Here is a 21,507-nt window from a genome sequence, read left to right as displayed (position 1 = left end):
ATTTTGATATTATGCCCAACATTTCCAGAGTACTATAATCGGCCTAAAATTAAAAAAATATATATATGATGGGTGGTTCTGATTTTGATGTAGAGGAGGTCGTGGGTGAATGGGGATGGGGGGGAGTATATTTAGAAAATAAGAATACATTATTTTGTATCTCATATGTTTACCTGGGCCCCTAATTGACCCGGGCCCAAGGAATGGGGCCCACAACCCTCCCTCACTCACCACTTCGTGAGGCGTGATCTTTTGTAACCCAAATTACAATTCAAACATAAACTGTTAATTCATTTTTCGCATTAATGTCACAAATTTATATTTAACGCCGTCAAAACCGCTAGGCAAAAATCACCAGTAGTTTAAGGTTGATAAAATTGTTATAGTATGGAATAAAGCCTAGCATTTCTTGCAATATGAGAAATGGGCGGAAGCGTTAATTTTCATAAAGTGATATGGTCACAAATATCAGCTTATCGTATATTTGGGGAGGAGGCAGGGGGAGATTCGGAGGGAAGGGGTAGGGTAGGGGTGGGGAAGGGGTGGGGTGGGACAGGGGACGGGTGGGGAAGAGGTGGAGAATAATGATCTCATAGCATGAATCGAAGTGAGTCCGTCGTCATACTCTAGCACGGGTATACTTGTTCTAGTACTCATGAATTTGTACTCCTAACTTGTGATTTGTACTCGTCCAGTACAATATATAACTTTGTACTATCATGCGTGGTTGTATCGTTGAGTGTTTAGTTTGTATCCACCATACAGACTATCAATCTTCTCCAAGTTGATTTAACTAACGAAACCTTTATTGACATGATATACAAACAACACCTCAGTGTGAGCCTCATGGAACGCCAAAATTGTAAAAGCCCTATAATACATGATTTTCAAGGAAGTGTGCCACCCTTGTTCCATATACCCTTAAGAGAATTGGAAATCACTTGACAAAAAAAATCTGCTGAATATAAAGTGTAAAAACAGCAATGTCAGAATGTAGGCTATTCTCCCTGCTAAGCCTTGCCAATAGGCAAGACACTTAAAGGGGCACCGTTTGTTTATATAAGGAAATAGGCCCAAACGAATCCATGTCATCAGCCGGAACTTTGATCAAGCCAGGTTTCACGGTTTCTTCCATTCTTCGCAAAAGTTTGCAGGGTTGGTATTATAATCTTAAAGATTGTTCACGTTTTTCTCTAAAAATGTCGGAAAGAGCTTTGTTAAGCTGATGATGGATAGTTAGCGAAACAGAATAATTTATATCAAATTTGAACGGTTTTGCTTGTTTTTGTTGTTGTTTCTTTCGATCCTAAACCATTGTAATAAGCCTGCAATTATGCACACATATTACTTTAAACAAGTGACCAATGTAATATTCTTTACTCCAGTACCACCACATAAGTGACTTGTACAATGCTCTGTTATCCATTACCAACTGGTTTACCTAAGTAACTTATACAATGCTCCGTACTCTATACCACCAACGTATTCACTTAAGTGACTGTCAAAATACGACCTACTCCGTTTACTCCTGATTCACTTAAGTATAAGTGCAATGTTCCGTACTTCACTAACACTTGATTCACTTAAGTGGGTAACACGCTGCTACGCACTCCACTTCTATCAGATTCACTTAAGTGAAAGTACAATGTTGCGTACTTCACTAACACTTGATTCACTTAAGTGAGTAACACAATGCTCCGCATTCCACTTCTGTCAGATTCACTTAAGTGAAAGTACAATGTTGCGTAATTCACTAACACCTGATTCACTTAAGTGGGTAACTCAGTGCTCCGCACTCCACTTCTGTCAGATTCACTTAAGTGAAAGTACAATGTTCCGTACTTCACTAACACTTGATTCACTTAAGTGAGCAACACGCTGCTCCGCAAGTCAATTCTATCAGATTAATTCAAAGTGACTATTGCGATGTTCTGTACTCCCTGTCACCTGATCCACTGTACTGACTAGCGACTTAGTCTTCACTCAACTACCACATGATTAACCTAAGTGACTTGTGCAGTGTTCAGTATGCCACTATACCATCAGATTCAGATAAGTGACTAATGTAATGTTAACGTACCCCACCACCAGATGCACTTAAGTAATTGAACAATGTTCGGTATTCCACTATCACTTGACTCACCAAAGTGACTAGCGACATAGTCTGTACTATACTCACTTTACGTAAGTGAATTGGCCAGATGTGATAATTGCTCAGATGGAATGAAGTGAACAATTAAACATTTTGCAGAAAAATGTTGAATTGACGAGATATGATAAGTGGTCAATTAAACATTTTGCAGAAAAATGTTCAATTACTCAGTTAATTAATTTAAGCAACTGAGCAATCCACCATTTTTCAAATTTTTGATAAGATATTATCTTGTTATCTAAACAATTTACTGGAAAATGTTGACTTATTGTGGCAAAGTTTTCTTATGTTGTTGGCACTTTTAAGCTTCCGTGATGTATAGGTGTGACGTAACACCATAGTTTATTAAAGTGTTTGTTCGTGTATCTATATTGGAACTGAATCATATATTAAAAACAAATGAGTTTATTAAAGTTTATTACGATATGTAATGTTATAAATAAGTAATTGATATAATGGGAAACTGGCTGAGAAAATGTAAACAATGGGAAAGGGAAATTCCGATAATTTATAGTTTGTGAAATACAGTATAAAGACACTCATGTTGATGTTTGATCTACGTTTTAAAATCCTAGTATAGATCTTGTACAAAAATACAGGAGGATGCATCCGTTCTAAATAAAAATAAAAAATCCAACCCGACCTGAATTCAAACTTGAGGTAACTTTGTCTCTTCAAAGCTGCTAAAAAAAACTTTTAGTATAGCTAAAACTAGGGTGATGTCAAACAAAGACAATCCACTCAATATACGGTAAGTATCCCCCCAAAAAGATAATACAAAAAGAAATAAGATAAAGATTATTTTAAAAACCATTTAAAATCCGGTCCAATCATCTGCAAAAGAAATCACCAAGATCAATCCTAACTTACAGCATTAATTTATTACTTCATAATAATATTTATGCAACTTCTTAAGCTGACGGATAATCATTGAAACTGTATAAACAATGATATAAGCGTCTTGTCCTGAATTAAATTTAATATTTCACAGATCCCCCTCTCCTAACCTTCTCTTCCTTACACTAATAGATCAGCTTTGTGGATTAAAATGCCAAAACTGTCAAAAACCAGTATATAGAATAAGAAAAGACGGTGGAAAAAAAATCTTCTTCCGTTCTTGAGACAGAAACTTTAATATATAAACCCTAAGCTGTTGGCTTGGATATATTCAGACGTTAATCCCTCCCACGGCAAAAGCATGGAAACTAAGCAAACTATATGGTTTAGAGAACCTAGATAAATAAGAAGAAAAAGGAAAATCTGGGATGCATGCCTAGCTTATCAAATTAGCTCATAACTTAGCCTATTTCAATGATTCGGTGGGACCGAATTGAAGCTAGCGGCAATTTCTGTTTCATGGTTTCAATCCTACGCTTAAGCCACACACAAAAAAAAAAAAAAGGGAAAGGAGAAGAAGCAAAAAAAAAACTATATAGACAGTAAGACGAATTGTCGATGGAGGGTGCAGGCATTTAAAATAAATATCTCTTGGACTGTCAGAACTAGGTGCTTGTATTTTAAGAAGGCGCCGTTCTAGTTGTACTTAACGAGATTCCAGATGGAAAAGAGAATGAAAATTGAAGGATAATTCTTTATTATTTCTCGAAGAAAATCTGTTTTCAGGGGAGGATTGCGCGATCATCGTATTCAATAACAAACTAAAAAAAAGGATTTATTTGTTATACTTAACTTTTTTTTTTTTTTTTTTTTTTGGAAATCCACAACAGAGTGTTTGCCTGAGGTGAAAATGACATTGTTACCTCTCACGTAACAAGCCTTCGATCGAGTAACGATGACGAAGAATGATGAGAATGATGCATGTATCATGCTTTCTTAACGTACTTTGTGTTTTCTCCAACAAAAAAAGCTGACCCCCCCCCACGAAAAATAAATCAATCAACCTAATTAAAGAACTATGCCTCATTTGTTTGACAAGGTTATGCTATCCGTCGTATTCATAGGAAGGGAGGAAGAACAGGCCGAGGGACATGACTTTATAGTTCGCTGATGTCAGTAATTATCCCCCCCCCCCCTCCTTTTATGTCTTTTGCGTCTGGTCGTCATTGCAACAGCGATAGAAATAAAATACATACTTTTCTAGTGCCTTGATTAAGAAAGACAGGTTAAAAATCGTTAAGCTGCAAATGTGGGCCTCAGGGACAATTTCATCACCGCGGGTTCTCTTTTGAAGTCTTCATGACCCCCCCCCCCACCCCTCACCCCTTAGATATATGATGCAATTAAGAAAACATGCCAGGATTAGTTATAACCATATTTCTCAGGGCGTCTAACTGAAACCTGGGCTCTGGGGGATGTTTCCCCCCCCCATCTGTGCCCCCTCTCGACAGAGTGGGAAGGGTTACACTGTAGTTGGGCGTGCATGGTTTCATATGACACACAAGAACCCAGTTTCCTTCTTCAACAGGACAAGGTTCCAATTTCAGTACCGTTTGATTATTAAACTTTATCGAATCGTATACCATTCATCATCCTTTTAAGGGAAATCATTATTTCTAGTTTGTGGGACGCCATCAATGTAAAAAACAAAAAAAGAGAGAAAAATCCTCGTCACTAAGCGACGATAAAATATAGCAGGCTAAGTTTGCCCTACCTTGCATTGCACTCAATTTGTAAACCATAAATTCATGCGAAACATATCACGTTACTTTATTTTCTTCGCCAACTTTTCTTATAAAACTTGTCAAAACTGGATATGTCAAACTGCTTGTACATGCGTGACGAAATTATTCAATTTCTCAAATTGTAATCTCCAGAGACATGCTAAAGAAACTATGTCAAATTTTGTGGACTTTACTTTATGCAAATTCGTTAACTTTTTGTTTTCACCACTATAAGTTTCAAGATTTTTTTTGTTAAGGAGACACAGGCACAGTTTCTATAAATAACAAAATGGAAATTAATTTTAAAGGGGGAGGGAGAAAAAATTCCCTAATCTTGAATCACATATATGTTAATATTATATATACATAAGTGCATTACGGGTGCAAGGCTGAGGGGGGGGGGGGGGTTATGGAAAAATACCGAAGTAGAGAGAGAGAGAGAGAGGTGGAGAGAGAAAGAAAATAAAACCAAACCAAACCAAACACGAAAATGCAACGCTGGAACAGCTTTTAAGATATCTTACTTAACGAGATTGGACTTTTTATTACTTTGATGGTGATAAATTTGGTGTGAAAACGGGGCCATTAAAGTGAAGTTTGACCCTTGGAGGACAGCGGATGCGAAAATGCAACCATGAACAGATGCAGGAAATGCTTCGGAAAAAGGTTAGAAAGAAAATTCAACATATAGTGGGCATGGTCGTGATATATGGAGGAATAACCAAAGTTTCTATGAAGGGTTAACGAGCCATTAATCCATTGAGGGGTTGGTATCTTTATTTTGCGAAATATTCTGAACCGTTTGGGAGGGGATAGTAACTTTGACGAGTAGGCCTAATAGTGATGGTCAGTAGGTGGGGAGGGGGTGAGGGGCCGGGGGAGGGGAATAGAGGGTAGTGTAACACCTTTGGTGACCATTTCAACTGTATGTTATATTGTTAACCATTTTAAGATAACTGAATTAATTAAATGCTTGCTCCTATATACATAAACATACTTGAGCACAAATTATTTCTTTCTCCTAGCCTCTGTTTTATTGAATCAAGTTCCATAACAGATGTCCGAATTATTCCAAGAAAGTCCTGATTTGACTTACCATATAGTCCTTGCACACTAACATATAGTTCTAACCTATACACATATTATGACAAAAACTGCATGTGATTGGCTGCATGGGGTGTTATGCTATCATTTATGCACATTGTAAAACCCTATTATGTTCAAGAATTTTGTCCTCTTTGGCCAGCCATACCCAATCCATTATAATAATTACACCCAAGCCTTAAAGGAGGTAATGGAATCAACGCATTTTTTCATTAAATGGGTTCATTGAGCTTCATAACAAATCAAGTAACCGATGTTTGTTTATAAATCAGGACAAATTTATATATTTTTTTTTAAATCTGTACTTGAAATGTTGCAGACAAATGTGAACTGCTTGTTTTCAAAAGAAATCGACGTTGTAATGGACACAACGTGGTATTTCTAAATGTATGCGCAACCATGTCTTTCCATGCACAGATTGAACAATACGTGGATCATGGATCATGGATCATTGATCATGGATCATGAATAAATAATATTGCAAATATTATTTATTCATTGCGATATCACATGTTACCTTAGTGCCGTATTACCGAGTGTAGGCAATATCCGTTACTAATTCATGTGTATAATGTCCATCTGAACGTCATCATTAATTGACGTCATGGACACGTCACTTAATATCGGAATATTTTGTTTCAAATATGAATTGTCATCAACTGAATTATGAACAGAACTCAAAGCCCCCCCCCCCCAAAAAAAAGAAGTAATAATTACTTACCTAATTTCACAGCTTCAAATGGATCTACACTGGTTAGAGTTCTTGAGATGAATTTGAAGTTACTGTGAGGAAGCAACCTATGATCGTGTCTAATTTGGTCAAAGGCTAAATTTATAATATTTTGATCACTCTCCACTGCATTCTCTAGAATAACTCCTGTCCAGGTTAAAACAAAGAGAGAGAGGGAGAGAAAAGAAAGACAATATTAAATTCAAGTCATATATATTAATACAATTTCATTTGAAAATTAATAAACACAACTTTTTGTCCAAAACTTTATTATCATATTTTATTCATTACGTTGGATATTGCTTCGTAAACTGAAGTTGGTTATTTTCTTATTCATGATTATTAGCATGCGGCATTGTATTATGCTCAGTTTGTAAGTTCAAGTGACAAAATGCTTGTTGGGTAAAAAAAAAAAAAAAAAGTTCAAATCATCATACGTAAAATGGCTTTCTTAAATTTATTCACATATGGATAGGCCTGCATGACTTCAATATATAACAAGCATATCTTTATTATCTCGTTGTACAGAAACACCTCGCCCTACCACACTAATGTATGCCTTATATTAACAACTGCAAGCACTGGGAATCTATAGTGCTGACTGCCACGTTATAGATAGGTTAGGGGAAGATCAAAGGTCGATATATCGATATAGATAAAAGAAATGACGAAGGGAAAAGACAAAAATCCTACAAGATTGAGTATACATGCGATAAATTTTCCTGTTAAAATCTTTAGAAATTACACCCGATCATAACAAAGGCACAGTCGGGGGTATCTTCAGAACAGCAACTCCTTAAAGTACGTGAATAATAAGTTTATTTGATATAACAAAGGTAAAAACTTAGAGCTGTAAACTGTTAAACAGATTATAACACACAAAACAAAGTGTTGTCAACAATGTGGTCCAATTGCGACAGAGTTATGGGAAATATTTTGTTTGAAGTGTAAAATATTTCCTCATGAATAAATGTATTGAATAGTATTCTGTCATAACCGTATATACCTATAAGCTATGCTACTAAGCAATATGATCAAGTCGTAGACAGCCTATAACTTTTACATTTTTGCCCTCCTGACTATAAAGCGTTTTCTCTCTCCACCTCTCTGTCTGTCTGTCTCTCTGTCTGTTTGGGTGTCATAATGGACATTGCATGTTCTTGGTCATTGACTTTCGAGCCGTTACTACATCAGGGAGCAACTTCTTTCTAAATACTAAGCATCCTTTACGCTAAGGATCAAATGAGATGTCAAACTTCTAGCAAAGCGTGATATTGCGCCACTTAACTTTATGAAACCGGGAAAGAATTACATAATGTAACTTGGCATCTGCCAAGCGGTTATTTCTTTAAAAAAAAAAACTGCGTTTATAGTTAAATGGTGACGTAAAAGTCATGACGTAATCGCTGTGTTACTCGTTTTCTTGTATATGTGGCATATGGATAACACTATATAACCCCTAAATAGGTCCCAAAGCCTAACGAACTGAACGGAAGGCCTTCATTGAATATAAGCCTTTCTGTAACAAATTTTGACAACCAGACTGTACTGTGACGTCACACTTACGACAGAAACAGCTGAGCAAATTGTACTGTTCGTTGGTGGATAATTCTGTCAGTGCAGAGTTTGAAGTATAGTCATCAATCTAGAAGATTTGACAAGTAACCTATATGGTAGGATAGGTATGTGGCCTCAAGGAAGAAAATCTAGTATCACATCTATACATTACAGTAATGTTATAATGGTTTGCTGCATGCACGGTTTGGATGGTTAGATTGAAATTTTAAAAAAAAATCCGATAAAATTTAGGGAATTTATTAACAAGAATTAAATATTATTTCTTGAGCTTAAAAAGTAACAAAAAAGAGATATAATTTGTTCACTGTTAGACGCGATGGACGTTGTAGCGATTACCATGGCAACACATAGTGATGGCGCAATACTGTAATATTGTAACGGGGGAGGGAGGGGTTGCGTCTGGTATACCCACTGTTTTCAAGCAGTACACCGAAAGATGCATCACGTCATTAAAGTCCATAAACCTACTTTCATAATGACCGCAAACAATTTCAAGGTTAAGTTATAATTATTCAACATCGGCGAAAGTGTGACTTTATCGTCACAAACAAATATTGTTATGTTAGAGATTATTATCATTATTACCATAAATTATCATTATATTAGCTGCAGCTAGACTTCCTATATTCAGCGCCTTGAAACCAGCATAGCTTAACAGTCAATAGCTGATAGTCAGTCTTATAAAATGGTCTGAAATAACACGGCCGTGAACTGTTACAAATATTTATATAATAAACCGTGCGTGAGTTCGTTATTTGTCTTAAAGGAGCTTAACCATATTTAAAATGACAATAATATCTCAGAATGTGACATAATCAACACCAAATTTATATCTAAAGTCACCTTTAAATTTTGTCTCCATATTTATATCTAAAGTCACCTTTAAATTTTGTCTCGGGTGGGGGGGGGGACGTTCATTGGCCCCCTAAACTAGATCAGATATGGCAACGAAACAGATACATGCTAATAACAAACGGCTGAATAGAGTCTATCAGGTTTTCATCTTCAAAACCTTTGTCAATTTTCATCAAAATACGTCACCCTCTTTTATTACTCTTTTTACCTTAAATCAAAACCAGTTGTAGACAGCCGTACGATGTTATTCATTCGAATATTTCGATTTAACACATCTCTGCTATCAACTCTGACAATTCCATACATAAACAAACGGACACTAAAAATCACTCGAAACCAATATTTTACGAGCAGAATTGAGAATTAATTCAGGTAGGAGAGAGTAATTGTACTTTTGCGTCAAATATCATCAGATGCCGATGAGTTTCAGGAGATTTCTTTCTCACTTAATCTAGCAAATGCATTATATACTTAGTATATACGCAAAGTGCAGTGGTACCCTGGTAAAGGTATAACCGTTTCATTTCGATCACGTGGGGTTTCTTCTTTCAAGAAATTGAGAGAAATGTATATTTGAAAAAACACTGCGTAATCTTTTTTATACATCGGCAAAGCTTTATTCCTCTTATATATGTATATTACAGTAACATGCGTGTATGTTATTGCGCAGTTTCGATATATATTTTTACCTCCATCTTTATTTAACAGTCTGTTCAAAGTATCTCTTTCGAGATCCGGCTTTAGGAATCACAAATGATTTCGAGTTGGTTAGCATCATGTTTGATCTCTAGAGTAAGGCAAATATGTCACCAAAAACAGAACTAGTATTGTTCGATACAGGCGACAAACAGTGGAATTACGGCCTTTCTTACAGGTTTCGAACCTCTGGACATATAATCAGCGTCCATAGCCTATATAGTGGTCATGGGTTGTTTATTTATTGTGTGGGTTTTGTTTGTTGCGATAGACAATTAAGAAGAAAACAAATTCATATTCTGGTAGACATAATAATATGAAGGCCAATGGAAGGTTTATTGGATACGTTCCACTTCTATTTGATAATGAGAACACTTGAGGTTGTCTGAAAATATGAACTAAAGAGTTGTTAAAGCTAAAGTGGCCAGGAAGCCTACATCTCACGTTAAAATACCGTTGGGGACATTTTTGATGTGTTTAACTTATGAAGAAGCAAGAGACAGGATTCTTCAAAGTTTTTTTATAGTTTGTCTGTTTGTCTGGTTGGTTATTTGTCTTCCGCGACGCTAGTTTATATAGATCCTGCGGGAACTTCTTATGTTAATTTTAAAAATTATAAATTTGGCACGTTCAGTTATAATATTAATAAAAGTGAATTAATTTCGAAATGCTAAGACCGTAAAAAGAAATAATGTTTTCAGTCCAGATATTATTTCCAGGGGCGGATGCAGGATTTTTGACAGGGGGGGGGGGGTCTGACTGGTCCAGCCGCGACTGAACGTAAGACTATCTAAGCGGAGCGCCACCATCGGTTGGCGCGGAGCGTACCAGAAAATTTTTGGCTTTACAAACCCCCCCAGATGGCCGGAAACGGCACTTCCCGAGTATTCTAAGCTGCATATACCTAGCCTGAAAATATGGATCTCATGTCTGCAATTTCTCAATTGATGAGAAAAAAACAATCTATGAAATATGGTAATACATATCAGATGAGTTGAGATGATACAAAAATCATAATGCCTTTAGCCCCCAATCCCCCTCCCGTTCTGTCACCACTGTTTGATGCAGGGCCGGATCCAGGATTCTGGAAGGGTGAGGAGTTTGGCCTCCAGTGATCCTAGGGTCTAAGGGGAGTGGGTTTCCCTCTATCCATTGTGAAATTCTTGGATAATTAAGTACAACAGGGAACCCCCTTCAATTTAGCCATACAAAGCACCTCTCTCTCTTTTTGTTCTCTTTTTTTGTTCTCTTTTTTTGTTCTCTTTTTTTGTTCTCTTTTTTTGTTCTTTTTTGTGGGGGGGGGGCAAGAGCAGGGGGGTCCGGACCCCCTGGACCACCCCTCTAGATCCGCGCCTGATTTCTATATACCACTGTAAGTTTTTGAGGAAATTTCCTTCAAACATCTGAGGTTCATTTATTAGAGTGGCTGGACTACTTAGCCTACCACGTGAAATATTAGCCTATGTCAGTTACTCCGATGCAACACAAAGGTAAATTTATCAACCACTGTCAATTTTTTTTTTCTTCGTGTTGTTATTGTACAGGAACCGTTTACAAGTCCTGACATGTATCTCTAAGATTAACATATCAATGCTAGAATGTAAGTCGTTGTAATTTCGAACTCAGTCCTAATTTAGGGCAAATCATTCAACATATCGGACTAAATTCCTCACCAAATACAAACAAATACACAATTCTTTTGACCCAAGATTGACCTGTATTGGCCTATATCTTTGTGATATCTAATTCATACCCCTCATTCAGGCTCTTGGAAAACATAAAGCGGGGGGGGGGGAGGAGGGGGGACGAATGTTTTGTGATTATGAATGTCTCCGTTTGTAATCAAAATTGTACTTAGCGGTTTATCAATTTACTCGTAATTAGCGTGGTTCATAATAGCGTGCCGTTCCAGGAAGATCACGAATGACCGAACATGGACGATTAATCAGTGTTAACCTAGCATCTCAGTATTCTGTCCCTGTTCGTGTTTAGCCATGGGGATAAAGTAGAGAGGAGGAAGGCACGAAAAGAACGTGACTTCTGTAGTTTTGGTTGAAAGATTCAACTGTTGATGATTATCTAAACACTTTATACATTATTATTATTATTTGGTTTTTTAGATATTTCGTAAATGATTACGATAGTGATAATACATCAATCATAAATCATGTAAATGCTTAGTTAAAATTACCCGCAAAATAAACACATTAAGTTTAGATTCAGTTATGAGATTCTTTAAAGCTTGATGAAGACTCTTTATATATGTGTCTTTTTTTTAAAATTTTATATATATATAGACCAATTTCGGTTAGACGCTTTTTCTTTTTTAGTTTGAAGTTGACAACATATATGGTATATTCCACAAATTTAAGGTATTAAGGTATTATAAAGTATCGGTAACAAGGCAAAGGATATGGACCACAACCCCACAGAGTAATTACATAGTGGGTGTATATATATATATATATCTATATGTGTATATATATATATATAAATGAAAATTGTAATGAGTTGGAAAATCAAGAACAGTGAAAAAACTTTCAGCCTCCACCGGGATTCGAACCACGGGCCTTCCGCTCTGTACGCGGACACCCTAACCACTAGGCTATGGACGCTGATTGTATGTCCAGAGGTTCGAAACCGGTAAGGAAGGTCGTAATTCCACTGTAGGCGTTTGTCACCTGTATCGAACAATACTAGTTCTGTTTTTGGTGACATATTTTGCCTTACTCTATAGAGATCAAACATGATGCTGACCAACTCGAAATCATTTGTGATTCCTAAAGCCGGATCTCGAAAGAGATACTTTGAACAGACTTGATGTTAATGCAATGGAGGTAAACGACAAAGGCAAATGAATATATATAAATGAAAATTGTAATGAGTTGGAAAATCAAGAACAGTGAAAAAACTTTCAGCCTTCACCGGGATTCGAACCACGGGCCTTCCGCTCTGTACGCGGACACACTTACCACTAGGCTATGGACGCTGATTGTATGTCCAGGGGTTCGAAACCGGTAAGGAAGGTCGTAATTCCACCGTAGGCGTTTGTCACCTGTATCGAACAATACTAGTTCTGTTTTTGGTGACATATTTTGCCTTACTCTATAGAGATCAAACATGATGCTGACCAACTCGAAATCATTTGTGATTCCTAAAGCCGGATCTCGAAAGAGATACTATATATATATATACATATATATATACATATATATATATATATATACATATATACATATATATATATATATATATATATATATATATATACATATATATACATATATATATACATACATACACACACATACATACACACGCATACATACACTATAAGCCAATAGTTGAAGAGTACATGCATGAACCGTTACGTTACTTTTCTAGTTTTTTCTTTTTTTTTCGCCACTCAAACCATAAACCGCCAAAAATCACAGTGAGATAACATGCTCCTCTTTCGTATTTCTTCTTCTACTTTTGAAGTGTTAACAAGATATATAGGACTGTGTAAGCACGTTATTTACCCAGATCGAATGGATCCTATCACAATCTCAAACGCTCACCGCGTGTTATTTACCGTACATTTCCCGCCAAAGGAAATCTAACCTAATTCAACCACGCCCGGAAGCGGTGATGCTCTCTCTCCCTTCGCACACAAACAAACACACATACACACACACTCATACTCACACACAAAAGTGGATTATTAACAAACTTGGAATGGACGAGAAATGAATGGACAGGGAGTACATAATGAACATATAAATAAATTCTGATATCGTGCGGACAAAAACTATGCGCGAGCCTCTCTTTTTTCCCCCGCTTTCTTTCTTACTTTTATTTGATTCTTTTAACGTTTTCGAAGGATAGTTTCTGTGTCAAGTATAAACTGTTGGAGGTACCAAATATTTATCCCCAAATCCCTTAAATTCTTCTGTAATTTGATGTCCCAAGAAGGGATGACGTTTTGTCAAGGAGTTAGATACTTCATAATATTGGGTCGATTGACAACGCAATTGCTAAAAAGGCCTTGGAGTGTTCTTCTAATACACTTGTGATGTTTCCTTCGTTTGTATTTTTTGTTTGGCTTTTGAAGGAAGACAAGAGGTATCAGGTTGTAAGAAATTGGTAGGACTTGTTAGAATTCATCTGATGTCAAATATGACAAATTTGAAAAGGGCTAAACAATAGTTAACAGTTGTAAGAATACTTTATGGAAGGAAATTCCCTAAATATTAATCTGTTTCACGTAACCTTAAATGAAAGTAGATCGCTTCTAGCTAAGGATGGTTTCTCCATATAGGCCAACATGCATAATATTGTAGAAATTAGAGAGGGGGAGAGCAGGAGGTGGCGGGGGGGGGGGGGGTAATTTATTCACAAAACAGTCTACCAGACTGCGTGAAGGAGATAACTTGATTTTCAATATAAAATAGAATCCCAGTGTGGACCTTATAATTATGTAAGCAAACATTTTATCACTCGATGGAAGTTCGGTACTAAAATGGAAGTTGTTAGGGTGAGGAGGGGTGGGTTTGGGGAGGGGTATGTCCTCTGATAAGAAGTCCTTTACAATTCTCTAACAACGTCAGCAATGTTCATGATATTTGGGTCAAAAGTGTTAATTTTATTGTTATTTGGAATTAATTTATAATATATATATATATATATATATATATATATATATATATATATATATATATATATTATGAATATATATATATAGATATTTATATATTTATATATAGATATACATATAATTAAATAAAACTAGTTTATCATTAACCTGATATAGCATTTCCCTGTGAAGTTAAAACACATTTCAACTCAGTTTTATAATCACAGGCAAATACTCAACGTTGTTAAACCCATTGTCATAAAGTCATTTGTCACAAAAAGTTAAATTCATAAAACAAACTAGAACTGTATTTGCCTGTTAATACGCAGTATTGTAGTGCGCGTGGATTGCTTACAGTATTAGGAAGAACTTTTCGGTTGTTCATGGTGTTATTTTTTGGGTGGACAATGCACCAGGGAGTATGGTTATGTAGGTACCTACACAGTGAGGACGCTTGTGAGCGCCGTTACAGGCTCAGAATAAGTTGGCTACGCAGCTAGCCTCTGAAACTGCAAATGTGCAGAGACTATATAAAACTTTAAGTTTCAACGTCCAGTCATGTAGGTATCGTTCACTTGGCCAGTAATGCCAATATTGTAGCGCGCACGCGCACTACATTAATAAAGCAATGTTATGAAAACGAAAAAACTTTCAGATGGCGGTTCCAAAATGTGGTCATTGGTCATTGAAAGCAATGACATGCTAGCCAAAGCATAAGTAAATCTCATTAGCAGTCAATGGTTTTCCCATCTTAAATGGTCTTTGGGAAGTTACAATGGGAAAGAATAGAACGACCATATCATATCCAAAATGGCTGTTACACGATTCCATAAAGTCATGCAGTCGGTAGCTACTCATCTGAATAAAGCTTCTAGTTTGAGATATATGGTGTTCGAATTTGTCCGAACAAAGCAAGGTGTCTTTTTCTCTATTTTGTATATCATAATATAAAAGGGGATTTTTTTTGGGGGGGGAGGAGGGAGGGGGGCTTTGTTTGGCCAACCTTTTATCCATTTGAAATAACTTTCCACTAAATGAGCCCATTACGAGAAAAGAAGCTGAAAACCAAAAGAAGCTACAAACGAGAAAAGCTGCAAACCATATGACTTATTTCGCATAGATTATAACATTATTATATATTTTCAGTTAGTGTTAGGGACATTTAATTTAATGAAGTATCAACATTATATCCAATGATTCGACTACATTCATTAAGAATTTCGTTTCCCTCCTGATTAAGTTCTCTATCATTTGTAGATCTACCTGCTTGTTACCAAAGTTTATATAGCATAATTACAACAAATTTGATCGCAAGGCGTAGTAATGACCTTAAAAAAAACGCGTCATTAAATTAAGTCAACATAAGCTACTTTAATGATACAATCATAAACAGTTCAGGCATACATAGTAAGATTACAGATGAAATAACAATATATTGTTGCCACCTACATACACATCAGCGCAGTGTCTTAATCAACCAATGATTTATATCTCATTAGGAACAAAGATGTCTTTATTTAGATAAGGTTAATTAATGGGGTATTACAAGTCTTAATGAGTGACAGGGCTGACATCACATAACCATTAATGGTGCCATCCATTATTTGATGCAATTACTCGGCCATTGACAAAGGGATAAAAGTTCGTTGTCTTAAAGATTCCGTATGCAAGCACGCGCATTACGCGTCATATATATTATGTGTGTGATTTGTTGTGCGTTGGTTGAGTTAAAATATCGTATAGACTGGTGAAAACGCATTTTGTACTCATCATATATATACGGGGAAGAGAAACTTGGCAGCGTATCGGAGAAGTAGTCCCGCGTTAGTTTGGTATTAGTTATTCTCATATCAGTTTCCTCTCAAATATTTATTTCCCTCCCAGGTGGGGGAGGGGGGGGGTGGAAGCGCTGTGTACAACCCCACCACTTTTCAACGTCACACAAGAAATGAAAAAGATCTAATTTGCATAACTTTGAGTTTAGACCTAATTTATAGACCTAATATCTAGTCTAAGTATGCTTCAGAATGCGAAATTTGACATCCAAAATTGAATGTTTATTTTCTGGGGTAGGACCCCACTCAATAAATGGTAGACGCCTTCAACTACCCCAGTAATACCCCCCCCCCCCCCCGTTACCTACTTTATGAAATCCTTCATTCATTTAGAATTTGCCTTGCCTCCCACATGGTTTAAATCCTGTGTACGTTACTGCCCCATTTCCCCTAGATCAGTTGCAGCTGTCCTCTAGTAAACCAACCCCCCCCCCCCTACTCACGCGACCGAATCGAAATATCCTGGATACGCCACTATAAAGACCTATTCAATGCACCATTTGTCGTCTAAATTGCATTATACCTGGAGGAGATGACCCCTTACTCCCCCTACTTAAGATTCCATATCCATGACCCCAGGGCCACACACCCCCTCCTTTCTTAAATTATTGCGCTTGTCTCCATTTTTAATACTTTCCTGAGAGGAAGTCAAGACGCAGTCAGCATAGGTCTTTCAGATGTCTTAATATTTTCTCTTTGAAATGAGACACGTGCAGTCATGCATACCCTCAATTTTCCAGCTCACACTTTGAGAGTTGTACCCGTTATGAATGTTATGATTGTGCATCATAAATGATGATACAAAGGCAGTCTGCGTTAAATATATTCTAATTCCATCTGCCTGTTGCTTCGTCACAAGCCCACACTGTGGAGTTGTGTGTATGTTTTCATGTTACATGTATTTTAAAGTTGATAGGAATGAAATGTGCGTTCAGTCTTAGTGTATGCCAACTTCTTTCTGTTTCCTACGTCGCTAAATACATACCTTGGGAGATGTTTATATTAATATTTCTGTCGCGGAACTGATACATGAGGAATTCAGGGACGTGCCCACACTGGGCGGCACTGGGAGGCCCCGCCCAGCACTAAAAATTACCGCCCAGCACTGTCTTAAAAATCGTGAATCCCGCCCAGCACTATTTTCATCTAATATCCCGACTTCCTAACAATATATTCAACATAACTTGGGACTAGCCTACGCCAAAATCATACAGACTAATGATGCATCAGTTACGCATGCGAGAAACATTACTTACGGCTCTCAATCGGTCCCTTGTAACATCTCTTTGAAACAAACTAATAACTTTTACCAGGTACGTAATATATTTCACTAAAAAAAAATTGTAAAATGTTAGCAAAACTAGTACTTGTGTATGTGCTTAAAAAGCTACACAAGTACAAGCATTTGGCATCTGAGCACCAAAAATCGAAACATTGCTCAAAGGGGAGGGGACACCCCCTCCCCCTTAGAACCCTCCCCCAGGACGGCGATCAGTATACCCGGCACTCATGAAATCCTGAGCACATCCCTGGGAATTGTATGTAAATTATGATTGTATACCTATGTAGGGGGCGATGAATAACTCATTTAAGGAGCTTTAAATGTTCCCACATTTGCTTTCTATTTCGTGGAACCCATAAATTTGAGGGAAATGGTATATGCGTTTATTGCATACACATATAATGGGTGTAAATAATGTAACTATTAACAATACGGGATCATTAACAATTCAACAAAAATGCCGTAGGCCTACGATGCCATAAATACATTACAATGTATTTATAAGTAGTACGGTGCAAATATAACGTTAGTACTGCAAAGTTTAAAGTTCGATGTTTTCTTTGTACGTATATTTTTCTTTGATTCCTTGGTCGAATAAAATTCATCGCTGAGTACTTCCTCAAAGCTTGTTCCTTTTTTAATATTTTATGTATATATATTGAATGAAAAGTTATTGCCAAGATCCCATGCGTCATATACAGTGGTGTGTATAAGGGGGAGAAGGGGAGGGGTGGGGTACAAGGTCCAGCCTCCATTGTCAGTCGTTTGTGATACGTTGCAACGAGTGCATTATTTTTTCCCCATTCGTAAGTACCTTGTATGAAGCACTCCTTCGTCACAGAAGACACCTCTGTTTCACCCAATGTACATGGCTTGATCAGTTTGTACTGTAAGGGACCACCGTTAATCAATATAAACAGAAGTGTGTTATAACACCGTAACACATGTTAGACCTGTCAGCAGATGCTACTGTGGAAAAATTACTAATAGACGAATTCATTACTCAAAGTCATGTTTCAACTAATGACCGGTTAGGAGTCTAAGCAACTGTCCCTATGTTTTGACTAGTAAGAATATCTTGTAAAGAAGGTTCAAATTGCAGATTGTAAGCATTTTGCATGCAGTAAAGTGTCATCCACTTACTGTTAAAACGTGGACAGAATTATCGGCGAAACCTTTAGAAGAGAAGTCTGGTTAGTCCAGTCAATTATTATGCATGTGATTGTGTATTTAGTATGTTCTGTTTGTAAGTCCTTCTCATAATTGTTACACATGCATGATAAGAAATTAACACAAACATCACCTTTAACTGACTGATTAAAGGGTACCTTTACCAGTTTTAACTGATAAAGCCATGAGAATCGGGTGCTTGTTTACATCTGGATGTACATAACTATGATTACTACGATATCAACTTAGAAATATCTTACAGCAGTCCAAGATTACGATTCAGGGCTAAAGTTATCCGACCAGAACGTCATTCACATTGCCTAGATAATCTGCTAGTGTAAAGCAATTGGGGGTCGCGACCCTTTTAATAAACTTTAATGGAGGGTGGCCAAAAAATTGGGAGTAAAAGAAAATGCCGAATATCTGGAAAATCATGAACATAAAAATTACTATTACAATTTTCAAACGAACCTTAGGCACACGCTAATCATACAAATTAACCCCTCACCGTATCCCCTCACCGTAGTTATTCCCCCTCACCGTAGACCCCTTTCACCTGGTCACAATATACACCACTGGAAGGTCGACAAGTTGATCATGTGAACGTTGGGGTCACCAAGCCCCCCCCCCCCCCAAAAAAAGAGAAAGAAATAAGGCAAAAAAAGAAAAAGAAATACCAGGTCTATAGCTGACATTATACGATGCATTGCGTGAACGAGCGTCCGTCTACTTGTGTTCAAGTGTTCAAGTGCTAGAGAAACCATTTATGACCGTATAGGACTAAATAATGTGTATCAACAAGAAATCGATGTATAATAACAATGTTGGTAGCATAGCAAAACGATAAAGCTTGTTGAAAACAGCAACGCAAAAGCAGCTTTCTTCTTGTTATTCTTTCATAACTGTTTGTGGACGAAAAATGGGTTCGAGTAACACTATAAATCGCCACCAAGTAGTAACTTACATCCCTATATCAAAATAGTATCGTCCAATTTCCTCGTTGTAATGACCTTCACGGAGCCATCGGTGCAGCAAATTTTGTAAAACACTTTGATATGATCATCTTCAACATTTCGTTTTCCAGAAGGTATTTCATAGTTTTCTCTTATTATTAATCACATGAAAAATGACCCATTTGGAAATATTGAAAACAATCGTAATTTTATTTCAAATAATTTGAAATGACAGTTTTGCTCTTCAAGTTTATGAACTCTAAAGTTTATAGGATGTTAAGGGTGATGAAACAACAGTAGGCTAAATCCTACATCATATATTCGAGTGGGTGCATACATTTACTAGCTATCAATATCATAACATAGGAGTATATATATATATATATGTTTATATATATATATATGTTTATATATATATATATATATATATATATATATATATATATATATATATATATATATATATATATATATATATATATATGTATATATATATATATATATGTATATATATATATATGTATATATATATATATATATATATATATATATATATATATATATATATATATATATATGTACATATATATATATGAGTGTGTGTTTTATGATGATAAATTCCTTAATAAAATAGTAATAAAAAAAGGTGAATAAATTTCATATGTTTTAAGCAACGTGTAACTCGAGGATGGTTTTCAACCTTGTAATTCTTTCTACAGGTTTTTCAGCTTACTAGTTTTTTTTCTTAAGCACACATCAAGAGAAAGTATGATAAAAATCGCTCACAGCGGTCCCGGGATCTCGTTAATGGAAACATCAGCAGAAGGGGATTTTTTTGTGTGGTTAAATGTCTTTTTCCCCTTAGCTACTCATAAATCTTCACTCTCAAAAACCTTGCTAATAGATGATTGTTATAAATAACTGTGATCAAGTAAGTCTTCCATTTTCATATCAAAAACAATCCACTTACATTATTTCTGAAATCTCTTGAATATGAAAGATATGTCAGGTTATATTTCTTGTTAAGTTGAACGCTTCAACCATGATTCTTTTATTAAGTTATTTATTTTTGCAATATTTTTGGTTTTTAAATATTCATCTTTTCTTTTCATTCTATGTCATTTTTTAAAATATTTTCTACAGTAAAATATAAAAGAAAAATGTTGGCTGTATCTTCCGGTATTATACTGCCATTGGCTCAATCGCCATCCTAAATAAAGTCACGTGATCCTAGATATTTCACCAGTACGGTTCAACGGCCTCTCAATGATATACTCCATGTGTCTGAACATTTTAGATCTGTTGAATGCCAAAGGGACAAAAATCCGTTCAGTATTGATTAAGACACATGTAGTTGACTCAAGTCACGGAGCATTTTTAAGGACAAAAAAAAGGGAAAAAAATATAGAGGAGCGCTCTGCGCTCTAAAGAAGACAAAATGAATCATCACGTGACTAGCAGATATATATACACATACATACAGACACACATTCACACACTCTCCTGCTCTCTCTCTCTCTCTCTCTCTCTGGGCTCCCTCATTTATCTTTGTCGGTATCTAGAGGAGTATATATAGAGTAGACTGGCCCATGCTGCAACTTTATCCCGTCAACTAATGATTGACGCCTTTGGTCAAACACGATGCATCGTAGATACAGATTAAAAGCTTCCGTCCATTTCGTAAACAAACAAACCAATCAGTAATCTATAAGTAATGTAACGTAATAAACGGAAGAGACAAGCAAAGAGAAATCCGGAAGTATATGTGAAGTTTGACACACTGTGTCGCGTTGTTGCTAGTCGTATGAGACTCGGGTTTTCAATTATAAAAAATAAAAAAAATTAGTGAATTTTTTTCTATAAAAAAATATATATATTTTTTTTCTTCTGTTTTTCTAATTGTGTTTTAATATCTA

General features: G+C 36.2%; 1 protein-coding gene across 5 annotated transcripts in view; it reads right to left on the bottom strand.

The window, feature by feature from the left end:
* The window catches only part of LOC139981683 (glutamate receptor ionotropic, delta-2-like), a 111,911-nt gene that overhangs the window by 42,139 nt on the left and 48,265 nt on the right, over positions 1–21,507 (bottom strand). For all 5 annotated transcript variants that reach the window (XM_071994278.1, XM_071994277.1, XM_071994280.1 and 2 more), the window contains exon 2: positions 6,599–6,754. In XM_071994278.1, the coding sequence (XP_071850379.1) occupies positions 6,599–6,754 (156 nt within the window). The remainder of the gene's footprint in view (positions 1–6,598; positions 6,755–21,507) is intronic.

Source organism: Apostichopus japonicus, chromosome 15 (genome assembly GCF_037975245.1).
Source record: "Apostichopus japonicus isolate 1M-3 chromosome 15, ASM3797524v1, whole genome shotgun sequence".
Classification (NCBI taxonomy): Eukaryota; Metazoa; Echinodermata; class Holothuroidea; order Aspidochirotida; family Stichopodidae; genus Apostichopus; species Apostichopus japonicus.
This window is presented reverse-complemented; position numbering and strand designations above follow the sequence as displayed.